The 18,290-nt window shown below is 40.7% G+C and overlaps 1 protein-coding gene across 2 annotated transcripts in view; it reads right to left on the minus strand.

Annotated features, from left to right (window-relative positions):
- The window catches only part of RFTN1 (raftlin, lipid raft linker 1), a 477,341-nt gene that overhangs the window by 8,353 nt on the left and 450,698 nt on the right, over positions 1-18,290 (minus strand). For both annotated transcript variants that reach the window (XM_077491379.1, XM_077491378.1), the window contains 2 exons: positions 13,098-13,201; positions 2,557-2,638 (listed from right to left, as the gene is read on the minus strand). In XM_077491379.1, the coding sequence (XP_077347505.1) occupies positions 2,557-2,638; positions 13,098-13,201 (186 nt within the window). The remainder of the gene's footprint in view (positions 1-2,556; positions 2,639-13,097; positions 13,202-18,290) is intronic.

Below are 18,290 nucleotides of genomic sequence, written 5' to 3' on the forward strand. Positions count from 1 at the left end.
CCATCTGGCAATGTTAAAAATGTGGTTTGATGAAGTCTTCTTTTTTTGCTTGAAAGGCATACTGTATTCTGCTTTTGTTTTCTCCATAGGGAACTAGTGTTTTGTGTGAGACTGAGAAAGAACTAGAAAGACAGTACATAAATTAATGAAGCTTTTTCTGGTTAATTATATATTGCAACATAAAGTAACACCTATTTCTATGTGTCTCAGACTAAATGCAAATTACAAAAGCATGTATTCACTTAGTGTTAATAAATTCCTTCCAAACTGTAGAGCAAGTGGGTGAATTGGTAACAAGGGAAGATGTTAACAAAAGCGCCACAATTAAACAAAATCGCACCGTGAAGTCCTAGATTACTAATGTGCGATACAGAAGAAACCCAGTTCTAAGAGTTTGACACAGTTATTGCCAAAGGTAAAAACCTATCTAGCCTGCCACTGTCTGGCTGCATCAGGATTATCCACAAAGCATAATTATTTAGAAAGTATCTGTATTAAAGGCCACAACAAACCAGTTTTCTGGCAAGTTCACATATTGGTTTGCTACAGGTATGCTATTGCCTGTATTAAAGTGAAAGTAAACAGAATGGCATTTAATTTACTGCAGCACAATGGGGGTTATTTACTAAAGGCAAATCCACTTTGCACTGCAAGTGCACTTGAAAGTGCACTCGGAAGTAAAGTCGCTGTAGATTCGAGGGGGACATGCAAGGAAAATAAAAAACAGCATTTTAGCTTGCACATCATTGGATGATAACATCAGCAGAGCTTCCACTCATTTCAGACCTATCCTTTAGATTTAAAGCAACTGCATTTCCAAGTGAACGTTCAGTACAAAGTGGATTTTCCCTTCGTAAATAACCCCCTATGTATCATTCACAATTACCATTTTCTTTTTCAAAAATCTTTTTTTCACCTTTTCCTTTCTTGGTTCCACCTCACTAATGATGGGCTCCCACACCCTCTTTGTAACCACTTCCTGTCTACATGCGGGCATCCCAGAGATGCCTGCATGACATTTCTCATGGCAGATTTCCTGATGCTTCTTGATGCCGTGGATTATGTCTGCTTAATGTGCATTAACGGATCTCTAGGGGGAGCCTGTGTAGCAAGGCCATACAGTAGGAGCACAGAAGCGTTGTCACGCTATAGCAGGTAGTGCCTGAATTACCAGGTATCACTTTAATAAAAGCTGCATATTTGAAAATATTTTAAAGAGGCCTTGTCACCAGAACATTTATTTGATCAATTTGTTATAACATTATTTGTGCATTTAATGTATTATAAGCATATTATTTAACACCTCGATTCCTCCATACATATCCTTAAAGTTGTTCTAAAAGCAGAATGCATTGAGGTAAAACACCTTCTGGGTGCCGCTCACCCCCCTCATATACTTATCTGAACTCCATTTTGATCCAGCGATGTGCATGAGAGCAGCGTATCTCCTGCAGCTGTCAGTCATAGCCAGTGAGACAATAAGGAGAGAGTGGGGGCAAAAGTAAAAAAAAACCTTCTGGGTGCAGCTCACACCCTCATATACTTACCTGAGCCCCATCTCGATCAGGAGGGGGGAGGAGCCAGCACCACTCACGAGGGACCCACAAAGAAGAGTATTGGAACTGCTCTATGCAAAACCATTGCACAGATCAGGTAAGTACTGTATAACACGTTTGTTATTTATTTAAACAAAAACTATTTTAAGAATCACTTTAAGCCCTGAGACAATAAAGAAGACTAGCTAACCTTTGTTTGGAAAACATTGTTCTTAACTAGTTTACAACAGATAATGAGATCTGCCAACACAGTGCAAACTGGATTAATTATGATAAACATTAATTCCTTATCCCCTCACAAACATTACACAGAGAAGGATGGAGGGGCTGTGCTAAGGAACTGACTCTTCATGCAGAAGTCAATTCTCTAGCAAGTATAAAGGAACTTTGAAGTGCTGCCGATAAATGGACAGACAGGCCTATAGCAGCTGCTAGTGGAGTACCTGAGACACCTTTGCTAACAGAACTTCATTTGGGCTGTAGGCTGGACTTATTATTTTGACATATTCTGATAGTTTGCACTGTGGTACCGACCAAGAATTGTCTTTACGATATCTATCTTAGGCGGACGTGCCGCTGTTTGTACTTTATTGTATAATTGTGTCATGTCTTACTTTTTCTGCCAATTTATATCTGATATTACTGTGCATGTTATATTCTTTAATAAAATCTATTATGGAAAAAAAAGGAACTTTGAAGATGAATCATGATTTCTGGAAATGAAAAACATTGCAAGTAAACATTTGAAATACTTGATTTTATGGTGTTTTTTCCTTTCATTGCGTTGGTGACAAGGTTTCTTTAAAGCTGTGATCATAAAAATTCGAATTTGTTTTGTAGACTTCCAGTGTGCTTATCTGACACCTTTGGCTGAGGCCACTGTCATCATTTGCTATGTACTGGAGGGGTGGCACAGAGAGTGGTTTGGTAATTCCACCATATGTGTATACTTAACATTACTTTATTTCCTAGGTCATTGATAAAAGGTAAAGAATGTCACCTTTGGCTCTTTCCTCTTCGTCTTATGGGGGAGTGCCGGTCTCTGCATGAACACAATCTGCTTGGTAGTGACATTACCATCCCTGGAAAAGAGATTCATAAATAAGCAATGGATGTCATCAGCCATATTGCAGAGCTCCCAAATCCACTTTCACCATTAACCATTAGCCAAAATTTCCATTTATATGAGATCGATTCCATGCTGAAATGGATGCAATTTGAAATCAAGAATTTCTCAACGAGGATACAACCGGATGATAATTTATTTCCAAAGTGTGTGCTAACATATGAAGGCATATCTATTTAAATGCAAGCAGCTTCCAAAGAACGCGTTACCCCTGAAGAAAATGTTAATAAGCATAAACCATTCCCAGACTGCCAGGTCAAGTATTACTCAAATACATAAATGGAATTTGACAGGAAACACATCATCTTATTTCCTGCTTGAAAACTATAATTTATATATCACCATTCACATGTCAAGCAAACTGATCATACCCAGCTGAACAGCACAGTCAGAAACACTGTGAAATAAAACATAAAAAATTTGAAATGCTAACTACTCACCCTATGTGTTCTATGTCCTAAATGATAATGGCCACTATATACTAATAAAACTGTCCGCAGCCCCCTCGAGTATATAACTACTATAACCTGAGCAGAGACACCATTGTTCAGTTGTTTTTTCTACTAGATCACAATAACACTTTTAGAAATCTAGGTGATCTGTGCAACTGCCATTTAAAGCACATTAAAAGGTCTGAAACATTATTTCTGTGAATCATTTGTTCTTTTTTTTTTTTTTTTTAAATATACGTTTTTTATTGAATTTTCAAAAAGGGCGGTACAGAAAGGGTACAGTACAACTATGGCCATAACAGGCAATCAAACATACATGTTGGCCTTCAGGATTTCCATCTACAATGTGGAACATCTAAGTTGTCACAATGGGCAGACAAAACTATTTTGTGCTTATACAAATTTAACAGTAACCATTCCTGATCCTATGTATTTATATATATGGTATTGTCTTAAGTACTGATCTGTATATTTAGTCGTATTGTCTGTGCCCCGATCATAATAGTGAAAATGGAATGGAAGGTAGCAAAGTGTCTAGAGGTAGAACCAACAGTTGAGGAGATGGAAGGTAGGGAAGGTGGAGGAGGAGAGGAGGAAGGGGGGGTATTGTTCAACACGGATGTGATGGATGTAGTGATGGTGTCACTTTTCAGTTGGCCAGTTCCGGGATATCCTTTAAGAGTTTAGCAGGGACTGCCCTTCATCAGAGAAAATGAACATGTTCCACAGCTCCCAGACTTTAGAGTGTTTTTCTTATTTGTGTTGTGCTGTGAGCACTAGCTCCTCTAGTTTTTTAATGTCTTCTACTTTATGCAACCACAATCCAATGGATGGGGGTGCATTTTGTTTCCATGTAGCTGGAATGCAAGATATTGGGTAAGTGTCGAACAAAAGATTTCTTGTACAGCTGCGCCAGGATTGTGGTTGCAGGAAGAATGCTGGGTCTTTCTGAATTGTGTGATCTGTACATTTTTGTATAACTGTCTCTATTGTTGTCCAAAAGTGTAGTAGTAATGGGCAGGACCAGAAGATATGGAGGAGTGTCCCTTTGTCTATTTGGCATCTCCAGTATTTATCTGATGTGGTAGGGAAGAATTTATGTAGTAACTGAGGTGTATAATAATGTTTTGTTTTTGTACATCAGTAAAAGTACATTGTAGGTCGCTTCCCCATTTTTGTAGGAACACCAAATCAGGTTGTTCCGTTGGGGTGTTAAGTAGAGTATATGTTTTTGACAGTACTTGGAGTAATATTCCCTCGTCTCTACAGTAGTCCTCAAATGTTGTCAGATTGCGTTTGAATTGCACCGGGTCTGGTATTGAGTGAAGTGATGTAAACGGATTGCCTTCCAAAATGATAGCTGAAAGGCCCAGCTGTTGCTCATACATGATTGGATCGATGTTCATTGATCCCCATGTATGTAATGTAAAGCACAGTATTTACCTGCGGTCAAAAGCGTCTCATATTCTGATCGGTCTAGTCCAGGGGTAAACGCTGGGTTGCCTAGAATTGGGAGTAGTGGGGAATGTCTCAATATCAGGGAGGTTGTGTTTATCATTATTGAGCCTACACGTAATGTTGCTCCTTTGATAGGATGTGTTGTCATGTCCTGGGGTAGTTGGTCATAGCACTATATCGCTCGCTTTAGTGGGACACTCGCCTATTTGTGTCCATAATTTGGTTTGTTCATGTCTGTTCCAGTCGATAATTCTCCCTAGGTGTGCTACTTGGTAGTAGTTTTTTATGTCAGGAAGGGCTAGTCCTCCATAGTGTTTCAGTAGCGTTAGGTATCGTTTCTGTGGTTTTGTATGTGACCATATAAATTTGGTAAACAGTGAGTGCACTTGCCTAAAGTATAGAGGTGGGATCTTGATTGGTAGTGCTTGGAACACGTAAAGAAATTTCGGCAGAATTAACATTTTGATAAGATTGCATCTGCCGAACCAGGAGTCCCTTGTTGCACTCCTCGAGCAGCACTCTTGCCTTTGTTACCAGTGGGGGAAAATTGAGTTCAAATGTGCGTGTCAATTCACAGGGGATATTTGTCCCTAGGTAGACAAGATGGCTATCTGACCATTTGAATTTAAATTTAGTTTTCAGGGAGGTTAGGTTGTCTGATGTAATGTTAATGCCCATAGCTGAAGATTTGTCAAAGTTAGTTTTTAGAATAGATATATTCCCATATCTCTTAAATTCTTTAATCAGGTTCGGGAGGGACACTACAGGGCTAGTAATGCAAAATAAAAGATCATCTGCATATGCAGAGATCTTGTATTGGGCCTGTTCTATAGAGATTCCAGATATATCCGGATTCCGGAGTATCCTGCATAAGGGCTCTAGTACTAGGGCAAAGAGAAGGGATGACAGAGGACAGCCCTGCCTGGTACCATCTGAGATGGTGAAGTGGTCAGAGAGGACTCCATTGGCTTTGACCTAGGCCGTTGATATAGAGTAAATGTTAGAGATACAGTGTAGCATATTATTACCGAGTCCAATGTGTTTAAGGACATAAATCCCCAACCCACCCGGTCTTTCTCAGCATCTGTACTGAGAAAAACGAATGGTGTTTTGGTCGCTGAGGCGCTATGTATTAGATTAAGTACATTGGTGGTGTTGTCTCTAGCTTTTCTTGAAGGAATGAAACCTACTTGGTCCAAATGTATTATGTCTGTCATATGTGGGGATAGTCTGTTGGCCAGTATCTTAGTGAAGAGTTTAAGATCTATATTCAGGAGGGATATAGGTCTATAGTTGCTGCAGGCTTTTTCCTCTTTAGGCATGAGGGAGATATGGGCTCTTAAGGTATCTCTTTGTAGGTGACCTCCCTCCGTAAGATTGTTGAATAGTTTGACCATGTATGGGCCTAGTATTGGTAAGAGGGTTTGATAGGATTGTAGGGTAAACCCATTGTGGGGCCTGGTGCTTTACCTGGTTTCATGCCTTTGATGGCGCATTGTAGTTCCATCAACATGATGAGTTCCTCCATTGTTACCCCTGTTTCTTCTGAGAGTTTAGGGATGTTTGATAAGGTAAGATAGTCGTTTATTTCAGTGTCACTAGTATGCTGTTTCGGGAGGTTGTATAAAGAAGAATACTAGGCCTGGAATTCTCATGCAATTTGGGTGGGCATGACTTTCTTGTGTCCCAAGGGTGAAATAATTTGGGGTATGTATGCGTGTAGTCTCTATTGTCTAACTGCTTTGGCAAGTATTTTCCCACACTCGTTACCTCATTCGTAGGAGTTTCCTACAGAATTGTAATGCTGCTTTAGCTTTGTACTGTAAAATATCTACTGTTTGTCTTCTAAGAGTCAGCAGTTCTGTTTCTAGTGATGTTTTTGGGTTGCTTTTGTGTTTGGTTTCTAATTCACGTATCTTATGTAGCAGTAGAAGAAGCTGCTTTTCCCATTCTTGTTTGATACATGCCCCGCGTTAGATCAGGACCCCCTGATTACAGACTTGTGAGCTTCCGAATCATTCATTCTTTGCTTTTTCTTCTTTTTTTGTGTAAAAGCGCGGACATTTTATACTGAACCTGATTTAAAACACAACTTTTAGTGAAGGTATTATTTAAAAAGCCACCCCTAGACACTTAATAAAATACTTGCATTCAGCCCTTCTCCTAAATTCATCATTGCGTGGCCTTGCCTGGCACCACACAACTTTTGCAAAAAAGAAGAAGAACTGGCCATGTCCAGCTCCAATTTTGCTTTAACTGGTCATTCCTATAGGTGGTCTATCCATTCTTATAGGTGTTCTCTACTCCTGGAGGCCACCTGGCACTCCCGGGAGTATACACAAACCATAGGATTGAATTGACTAAGCTTTGCACATGCAACGTAGATGCTCAATGTGGTGCCAGGAAGAGATTCACAGTAGAGAACTTGAAAGTGGGACTGAAGGTAAGTACTTTGGTAGTGGGCTGCAACTCAGGAAGGGTCATGGAATATTTAAAAGACAACTTCCCTAAATGTGAAGTAGTACCTTAAATTAAACCTGTTTTTAAAGAAACTAAACTGGTAGTAAGATTGTAAAATAGACACTCGGGTGCTTACAAATATCTTCTGATGTGTGCGTGAATTTATTATTAGAATGTTCACCCACATCCCACCGTGCATTTCATCCTAAGAAAGAAACTAATCATAGAAAAGAGGAATCACAGACTATGTTTAGGTTCTTCCCAAGAGAAAAATCACAGGGAGCAGGCTGGCTGAGACTGGACACTCTATAATAAAGCCCAACTCCAGGATGTTATCAACCTCTTTCTTCCATTAAATAACAGCAGGAATTAAAAAAACAAAACAAAAACAAAAACACTATTTAAATACCCATTTAACTTACCCTAAGCCACAGCCATGATACAATCCTGTCTCTCTTCTGTGTGATGTTGACACTTCCTATTGGTGGCAGTGTTGCCAACCGTCAGGACTTTTTTTTTTTTACTGGCAGCCAGTAAAAAACAAGCACTTTGCTCTTGCCAGTAAATGCCAGTGTCAGGAAAAGATTGGCAATAAAAAATATGGCTGAGAGAGGCTTGTAGTTCTGGTCCAGATCCAGCTGAGACCATCCGAGTGCCTCTACAGTGTGTTCGAGTGGTGCTGGCAGGCCTGCGGGATGGGAGAAAGGCAAGCTGGGAGCAGTACTGTCAGTACTGTTTGGACTGAAGGAAATACCTGGCGTGGAGAGAGATGTGTCGTGTTGGTGAGGTGTCATCATCTGTGCTGAGGCACACTGCTGTCAGAGTCAATTTCATGTGTGTATGCCTGCCCATTCTAATTTCTTGCCCTTCTGAGTCCTGTCCCTGAGCTTCTTACTTATTATATGAGTAATATGCTTTTTGCCCTAATATTTACCTTAAATCACATTGCTAATTCCATATTGTACTTATTTGTAACTTAAATACTGAAATTTGGACTTAAAACTGTAATTTTGTATCTTTTGGAAATGCCAGTAAGAACTTGGCTGTACCAGTAAATTTTTATTTGGTAGGTTGGCAACACTGACTGGTGGAGGTGGCACTTCCAGTGGCTGGGTCTTCTATTATAGGGTCCAGATCTCTGGGGGTAGTGAGGTGCCCAAAAGGATAACAAGCAGGGAAAAAGGTCTGGTCCCCATGGCAGGAAATTAGCTTGGCTCTTTGATGAAACTGTGACTTTGATCCATTACATTGTAGGGTGGCTTAGGAAAAGCTGTTTGGAATTAAGACTAAGCAGTAAGGTAATTGATGCACAATGCAATTTAAATTTCACTTTTGCCTGGAGTTGGGCTTTAAACAGCAGTGTTGAAGCTTAGTGTGCAGCACTTTATCCTTCAATAGTGCGGAAGTACAGGCATGGGTGAGTTGTCACCAAAAGCAGAGGTGTAGAAAGAGATAGCCTTGAGCGGTGCATTATTGCAAGATATAACTTTGTTTGCATGCTTTGAAGATAAACTCAGCTTGTGTATTTTTTTATTAAATGCTTAGTTTGAATTATGCATATTTGCTACAGGATTACTTGAATGCATTTCTCTATAATCCACTTCACCTGCATTTTACACAGTTCCTCATAAGTAAAATCTGTGTATTTGCTTTCTGGAGTTTGGGCTTTGCAACTTCCCCTCTCTCTACTTTAGAATCTAAATTTCAAGGCACATTTCATTGTAAAGGGATAAAAAAAAAAAAAAAAAAAAACCTTGCCCTGGCCTATTTTATATAATCTACAACGGAGGTGTTTGGAAATATCTCTCTTGCATTACAAAGAGGTAAGCAAAAGGGTTCTGAGACAACTGGATTTCAAACAAAGCGGAACTGGTTAGATCATTGCACTACAACAGAACCTGGATAAAAACCTGAAGCCCCGAGCTATGGTCCTGCTAAGCTTTTTAAAACAATTTTGAACTCTAACGTGAGTATGCCTTTGAAGGTGACTTCTGTGTTGTGTCAGAGCTTGCTTGCCCGACTTCCCATTTATTAATCTGCTATAAATGCATATGGACCTTTCAAGTTTAATGTCATTTTTGAACACCAGCTTGGAATTTTCGCCTATTACTTGTTCAATTGTACATTAATGTTTCCCTATGAAACAAACACTAGGTCATTTTCATAATGGTAACTTCATGCTGATTAGCAAATATGTTTTCCTCTGCAGAAAACAAAAAAAAAAACAACCAGAGGGTTAAACAACTAAAGCCAATGTTCCTTGTCACATATTTCAGCACCAGCATGAGGAATATCCTGACAATTATGCTTTTCCCACTGCCTGTGGATGTTCCCGCTAGCTGACAACTCACAAATGAGTTTAATTTGACCTCTGTCTACCAATAGCAAATTATTCACAAGAATTTAGAACTGTAATGAAACGTATCATTTTTTATTCAAGAGAAATTAGTGTATTTAACAGATATACAGATGAGGCTTTTTTTATGAGGCTAGTTTTATAGGTCAATTGCTTAACTAACGATTGTGCCCTTGTAGACAGAGTAAAAATGTGTATGATGTAAAGGGATTTTGACGATTATGGTTATTAGCTGAAAACCCACCGAGAGTGTCCCAAGATTGTGGTTACCCTCCACATCAACTGTTACTGAATTAGGTTTCCTGAAATGCAGAGTCTAAAAAACAGTAGGGATTAGCCACAAATTAGTTATGGATTTGTTTTTCTGGTAATTTCAGTTCACAGCCTACAGGTTTCCCCACTGCCAAAAGATATTGATCGCTGATAAAAAAAATTTTTTACTGGTCCTAACCTGTCCTAAAATATTGTGTAGATGTGTAAAAAACATTATATAATATGACTATTTCTACTGATGATGGGGAAAATGTGCGGCCAATACTTTTACAAGAAAAAGACACCTCTTTCCCCTGTCTCCTATAGGCATGTACCTCCCATGCCTTACAGCAGATCAAGGCCTGGTTAAAGGTGAAAGGAGCAGGGGCGGACTGACCATTTGGCCCCGGGCCCCTAGGGGGCCCCATCAGGATTTCCAGCCTCAGTAAAACCAGGGACAGTATGTAAAAATCATTTTTTTTATATATCTGTCTCTGAAATGTCCCTTACCGACATCCTTTTGGTCTAAAAATCCAGAGATTATAGCTGGCCCACCTCTCCAGTACCTTCTCAGCCAATAGAAACATGTCTGTGCATACTGTGTGAATGTATACGGTGTGTGTGTGTGTTTGCGTATACTGTGTGGCCCCATAATCTCTGATTGCCTGGGGGTCCCACAATCTCCTATTGCCCGGGGGCCCCATGAGTTTTCAGTCCACCCCTGGAAAGGAGTAATGGCTCAAGCAGACAGTGATGTACTGCAAGGAGGAAACAACCATGAGCAAATAACATAGAAAATAAATAACCGTGGCTGGGATTGGTGAAAGACACATGGGGTTGATTTACTAAAGGCAAATAGGCTGTGCACTTTGCAAAGTGCAGTTGTACTCTGCAATTGCAGTTGCTCCAGAGCTTCGTAAATGAGGGAAATCTTCACTTTGCAAAGAATACCCAATCACATTCAAGGAAAAATCATTTTTACTTGCACATGATTGGATGATTGCAGTCAGCAGAACTTCTGCTCATTTACTAAGCTCTGTAGCAACTGCACTTTGCAAAGAGCACAGTCTATTAGTAAATCAACCCCATAAATCCAGAAAATTTATTGGATCACACCCACTATAACAACTGCAACTTCAGATCAGAAAAAGAGGGGGAACCGTTTTTCTGAGAAACTGTGCCACACAGTTCACAGTAACATTTATGTTTGGTGTCTGGAAAAGTCAGAGGCACACTGACACTGGGTCTCTGCTGCAATTTAAATCCAGGCCAGCAGATGGAGTCAGTGTGCACGTAGAAAGAATGTGCCTGGCAGAGGAGGCCAGACGGTGGAATCAGAACTGCACAGAGAGTTGCATGTGGTTCATTACAAGTAAAAATAATTATTTTAACTTAAAAAATTAAAAAAGGAAAATAAAAAATGTATGTATGTCTGACATGTAAACACTTAGGTACAAACTTACATTAGGATCAGCCAGAACACATTATTGCATGCATCTTGATTTTCTAACACTACAATTAAACTGGTAGACCATACTGGGAGAAAATAGGAGCACTATGACTACACAGGCAGATGTGATCATCATCATTTGCTATCATCTTTATAAAAACCAGAAGATAGCATAGGTGTGTGCCTAAACAGTATGAATGTCCAATCATATTTTGCCATCATGTGGTTAACAGTCACTGTGTTAAAGTGATTGGAAAGTCTCGTTTTTTTTTTCTATAAAAATAACAAACATGTTATACTTACCTGCTCTGTTGCCGTGGATTTGCACAGAGTGCCTCTTCTGTGCTCCTGGACCCTTCATCCTGTTGAGTGCCCCCACAGCAAGCAGCTTGCTATGGGGCCACCCAAGCCAAGCTGCAGCTCGGTGTGCCCATTCAGACATGGTTCAGGCCTGTCCCTCTCTCTCCTTATTGGCTGCCGCTGCTTTGTCTCAGCCAATCAGGAGGGATAGTCCCGGATGGCCAAGACACTTGATGGGGCACAGGTAATCATTAGGGGTGCTGAAGGTGGCTGCTGCGCACAGAAGGCTTTTTATCTTAAGGCATTGAATGCCTTAAGATTAAAAACCTTCTGACTTTTCAACCCCTTTAAGGCAGGCCATTCAAATATTTGGTTTGCTAGCACACAAGAATGGACAAAAATGGACATACAGTGTATTTTCCAAGACAGTTTCTTTACAGCAGGCAGTAGTGTTGCATACGTATATTTCGTTAGTGTGCTAGGGGGAGGGGCCACTGAAAATGAAAGAAACATGCGTTGTGATAACATACATGTTTCCCCAATGCACTGTACTTGGAGTGAGCGGGCCACTTACACCGAGTGGGCCATGTAGTAGCAATTAAGGTTCAGTCCAGCGCCTGAGAAATCGAGGATACCTAAACTGAACCGACAAATCAGCACAAGAAGTAAGGATGAGTTTTAATTTCTCAAAAGTGTGGGCCAAAATCAAGGGATTTTCTTCTTTGTCAAAATACACTGGAGTCGATATAAAAGGCAGTTTATGATAGAATTTGGTAGTTTCTATGGGTGCAATGGGAATTAAAGGATAAGTTCACCTTTTGCATTTATTATTTTTTGTTGCAGGAGCCTGCAAAGAATTGCACCGGTCATCAGCAGATCAGATGGTGCCATGCAGATCTCTTGCAGACCTGTCAGTGTATAGGCCTGCTTGTACTTAATTCGATGAAGCCAATACATGCCGACAGGAATAATGAATGAATGACCACAGCGCTCACACCGCCATAGTAGTTCATTAAAAAATACAAGCCCACAGCTGCAAAGGTTGCTGGACCTTGTAGTTTTCCAATCACAGAGCGCAGTGAATGAGTGACGTGGGAGGGTGCGCCACACACATCCAATATTTCAAACATTTTGACAGCTAGAGGGTGGAGAAGAACCCCCGCTAGCTGGGGTTCGGGGAGGTGCAGGGGCTGGTGCATTCATAACATGTTACATCTCTAATATGGGTGTAACATGTAACATATTATTAACTTATCCTTTAAATGGCTCCTGAAAGTTAGGGAAGCTAATTTTAACTATCCCGAGCCTGTTCTTATGCCAAAAAGGTCTCCCCATCAACCTCATTATTTTTCATTTTTTCACAGAAAGAAAATGAAGACAAATAAAAAAAAGTAAAAAAAGGAAGAAAGGAAAGCAACAACACACAAATAAATACACAAAAAAGCAAAAACTGTATAGGGGAAAACACTACCAGCCACCCAGAATTCCTACGACTTGTACGGAGAGAACATAGTTACGTAGTAAAAAAAAAGAAAAAAGGAAAGCAACAACACAGAAATAAATACACAAAAAAGCAAAAACTGTATAGGGGAAGAAACTAGCAGGCACCCAGAATTCCTACGACTTGTACGGAGAGAACATGTTTGCACACTCTGACCGGCTCCACTTTAGGCCATGTTTTCCTTACCTACTCATTTTCACAATAGGTGTTGAAAGCACGCAGGTCAGTTGCCAGCCAAAGACAGCCAGGGAGTTCAGCAGGGGCATGTAGTCTGTCTGCACTTCAAAACCCTGCAAAAACAAATAGACATTTTCCATGTCAATACCATAAATCAACAATGAAATCTTCAGTATAAACATAGGGGTTAGGGAATGAAGATATACTTTGCACTAGCAACAAAAACATATAACTTCATTTACAACTGCATAATTAAAGTGATATCAACAAATGAGTTAGCAAAAGAAAATCCAACAAATTCCCAAGTGCCATGTACTGGCCAATGTTTTGAAAATGTCAGATTTTTTTGTAGCCACACGCCGACACATGTCTGTTGCTGTCCCTCCATTTCAACTGAATGACAGGTTCAGTTGTTATAAACAAAAGGGGCAGGGTCTCCCAGGTGATGTCATTGACTATATATGAAGTATATATGGACCATATAAAGTCAATGACCCTCTTGCTATATGAGACAGAAGGAAAGAGGAGGCTTTTTTCCTGTAAATGTATTGTACATACATAAAACATCATTAGCAGGGACAGTCATCTATAGATGTATTTACACAATAATAATCAATACAGTATTCACCAGCACAGGGCATCACAGCTGCTATGTGCATTTTCCATGAAAAGGTAAAGTACTGAAATCAAATCAATCACGGCAATCAAGGACAGTTCACTCTGCTAATATCAGACCAGTGCAAGATGATTCTGATTGGTTGCTGTCAATTACTGTACTTAAAATGTCATTAAACCCAAACCATCAAAAACTGTCAATACATGCTATATTACATTGTGTCCATTCTCACTCATCCACTACAGCATTTGTTGTCTGTAAACTGCAGATATCCTGTCTCTCTCTCTACTTGTATGTGTCCCTGCAGTAGCCTAAGATTGTGTAGACCAGCTGTTGACATCTACTTACTATGCTTCATTTTCCATTGCCATCTAAGCTGTTCATTTACTCCTTTTTCTTTATCTGTACAACTCATGTGACTATAAAATCACACGTGGGCATATACATAGTGGTGAATGACACTCCCCCTTCCTCCCTCCTCACATTGCTAAACACTATGAGGGTGGGGCAGGATACAGGATGGTGATTTATGGAGGCTTCACCTCCCTGTTAGTTTCAGCACATACACACCATAGATCAGGGGTCTCAAACTGGAGGCCCTCCAGCTGTTGCGAAACTACAAGTCGCATGAGGCATTGAAAGGGTGACAGTTACAAGCATGACTCCCACAGGCAGAGGCGCATTATGAGACTTGTAGTTTTGCAACAGCTGGAAGGCCGCCAGTTTGAGACCCCTGCCATAGACCAATGCTGGAAGGGTGTGGCACAGTCTAGATATCTTTATCTTAAAAGTGCGAACAGAGTTAAAGCCGTTGTCATTCAACTTAAACTCCGTCTACACTATGTTATTGAAAAAAATAAATAAAAATGTTTGCTTTGAGTTATGAAATGTTATAAATTTGTATAACGCTTTAAAACACTTTGTTACTATTATTTATTTTATTTCTCTATTATTTCTCTGAAAGCCTTTTGTTTATGTCATTTGACCGGCACAGCACCAATCAGCGCTGTGCAGACACAGATTCATGCACAAGCTGACTGCTAGAAACTCCTCCCTCTAAACTTTCCCTAAAGCCCCATACACACTATCAGATTTTCTACAGATTTTTTCATTCAGATTTACCAAAACCATATAATATGAGGTCAAACCTTAGGAGTTTCAATTTGTATGCAATCAGACAGGCCCTTCCACTACATGGTTTGGGTAAATCTGAAGACAAAAATCAGCAGAAAATCTGATAGTGTGTATGGGGCTAAAGGCAGGAAAGACCTAGGAAAAGTCAGGTGACCTCTGAACAGCAATGATTAAATAAGGTGCTAGGTTACAGGGGTGCTCAACCTGTGGCTCTCCAGCTGTTGCAAAACTACAAGTCCCATCATGCCTCTGCCTCTGGGTGTCATGCTTGTGGCTGGCTGTCGGAGTCTTGCTATGCATCATGGGACTTGTAGCTCCGCAACAGCTGGAGAGCCACAGGTTGAGCACCCCTATGCTAGGATGATTCTTAGATTCAATTAAATACAGTTGCATGCTCTTTATACATAAATAGAAAGGATAATGACAATGAAAACATTGTTTAGTATTACTTTAAGGATTCTAAAGGCTGAAGTATTTTTACTGCATGAAGGTAAAAATCCTTTAGTATCTACCCCTCCAATACTAACATGAGCGCAACCTGGATGCAGCTTAGCGCATGAGAGCAGCTGCTCTCCCTGCTCTCTTCCTCCTCATTGGCTCAGAGACAGCAGCAGAAGTCATTCACACCTACTGCTGTCAATCACAGCCAGTGAGGAGCAAGCGGGAGCCAGAAACGATCCCCGCTCTGTTTGTCTTGCTGACACACAGAGCGGGGCTCAGAAGCAAACACATACAAGTGCCCCTATAGCAAGCAGTTTGCTATGGTGGCACTCAGCAGGGGGTGGGGATCTGAGCAAAAGGGGACCCCCCCTTTGAAGCACGTTGGCTGTTTGGATGGTCTTCTCACATTTGGGACTTGCCTTGTTGACCAGGCTGCTTCAAGTATAATGTGGGCTTTGATGTGCCTTATTGCCGATGTTGTTTATGAGTATGCATTTGTCTTTTTTACACAATAAGCTTGGATTCACACTTGTGCGAACACAGACATTGCATGTGATTGGCACCTGCACGGCAGTAACGATCGCATGCAATGTCTGTGCGAGTTACAGTTGTATGGCTGAACTTGCACAGGAAAATATTGCAGGGCCTTTTTTTTCCCGCACTGGGATCAGATCGCATGGGTGTTCTCACCTATGCATTCTGATTCCTGTGCAAGTTCACAGTTTGCACTGCGATCTGTGAACCGATTTGGGGGTGTCATTAACATTGTATTGACACCCGCAGCGGTTCGCAGAGGGCAGTGTGAATTGCCTGCGGGAGAGATGCGATGAGTGAATCGACACTGTAATTCCGCATCCCTACAGTGTGAACCCAGGCTTAAAGGGGTTGAAAAGGTAAATATTTTTTCACCGTAATGCATTCTATGCATTAAGGTGAAAAAACATCTGACAGTGCTGCCCCCCCCCCCCCCCCATTTTACGTACCTGACCCCTTGAAAGTCCCACGCTCGCCCCCGACGTCCTCTTCACCGCTCAGCCTGGCCGCTGATTGGCTGTCAATCACATCCAATGACGTGGCACGCCGGGGGCGGGCCGAATGATACAGTGAGCGGCTATAGCCGCCGGCTGTATCACGGGAGCACACCCGCAAGTGCTTCTCACCATGCGAGGGAGCTCGCATGAACGTGAGAAGTACTTGCGGGGGGAAGCTGAGACAGACACTGAGGGACCCCGGAAGACCAGGTTCGAGGCCCCGTGCAAAACGAGCGGCACAGTGGAGGTAAGTATAACATGTTTGTTATTTTAAAAAAACTATTAAAAAAATAAAATAAATAAACTTTACAACCCCTTTAAGCTATCGCAAAAGTAATGTTTAGGGCGCCCTTTGTACCTTGTCTTTTCAGCAGGGGGGAAGGGACAGGAGCACCAGTAGAGGACCCAAGAAGAAGAGGAACATTGCACAGAGCAGGTAAGTATAACGTGTTTGTTATTTATTTATTTTTTTTTAATTACCTTTAGTATCACTTTAAGAAAAAGAACAGGCTGAGCATGTCTTTAGTCAGAAAATAAGCAAGGGCACACTGGCAACCCATTGTTCCCAAAGTGCTGCTGTTTGCCCATACCTCCCACAATTGCAATCAGTACCCTTTAAGAGAACAGCTTGCTTTCCATTGGCATCATTGGCAACATCATACTGTGAAAAATAAACCAAACTTTGCAAAGATGGTACTGCGGGATTTTAGCAAACAATAAAAACGATTTCAGTAGAGATTAATCATTAATCAGATTGATTTTTAACAAAAGTGAAAATACGCTGCATTTCCCAAAGAGTCAATACACTGTTATTTACCGTGTAAGTAAAAGACAAAAAATATTGATTGCATTGCGAAATGCCATCTGGAAATGTATTTTCTTCCTTTTCAACCCCTGAGACAAAGTACCGTATTCAAATTTTAGAGGTTTAATTCAGGTCTAGGCTGGTTTACGCTCACTTGGTTTAGCCAAGACAAATATTAAAAAGACCCTAAATGTCACAGTTAAGCTGAGGCCACTATAAAAAGATAAGAAAACTCTTTTGATGTTTCTCCATGGCACCTGTATTTTTTCATTTAAGGACAGCTCATGTGGCCATACACAGCTTCATAAATACAAGTAATGCTGTCCATACAATCGTAGGTTTTTGGATGTGAATATTCGTACAAACATTAATATGAAAACTCTTTGTACATTCGATGACTGGATGAATATGTTTGAAAATCTCATTTACCTTTAATATTTGATTTTAGAATGACTGCAATTCTCGAACAAAAGCCCCATACACTGTCCAAAAATGTGTTTGTTTGCACTTACGTTCCTGTGCGATTCCTGTGCAATATGAGTGCCGTGCGTTTTCAGACCGTTCATTTGAATTTGAAATCTCTGCATCGCACCAAATGTAGCCCATGTACTACTTTTCTTTTTTATTATTATTTAAAATTAGAATCATGAATATCTAAAATTGATTGGTATTCACATTGAGGTTTTATAACAGGGGTCAGTCAAATTTTCTTCCAGCAGAGGTCCAAATCTCATGTTTGTGTAATGACTAAGATCCTTCACATCACAGCCCCATTATATCAGTTTCCCCCTTTATATCAGTGACATCATTCCTCCCCTATACATCACAATACCCCCTTTACACCACAACATCACCTTTTACATTGCAGGCCCCTCTTTTACACCCCAGTCACCCCATTTACATTACAGATCCCCCTTTATACCACAGCACTCCCTTTTACATCACAGCCCCCCATTTACACTACAGTGCCCCCTTCTACACTGCAGCCCCCCCCCTTTACACCAAAATGCCCCCTTTTACATTGTACTCCCCTTTACACCAAAGTTCCCCCTTTTACATTGCAGTCCCTCCCTTTACACCACAACACCCCCTTTAACATCACACCCCTCCCCTTAATACCACAGTGCCCACATTGACATCACAGTACCCCCCTTTACACCACTGGGCCCTTTTTT

Source organism: Lithobates pipiens, unplaced genomic scaffold (genome assembly GCF_037356315.1).
Source record: "Lithobates pipiens isolate NorthernLeopardFrog02 unplaced genomic scaffold, aLitPip1_a1.2 Scaffold_19, whole genome shotgun sequence".
Classification (NCBI taxonomy): Eukaryota; Metazoa; Chordata; class Amphibia; order Anura; family Ranidae; genus Lithobates; species Lithobates pipiens.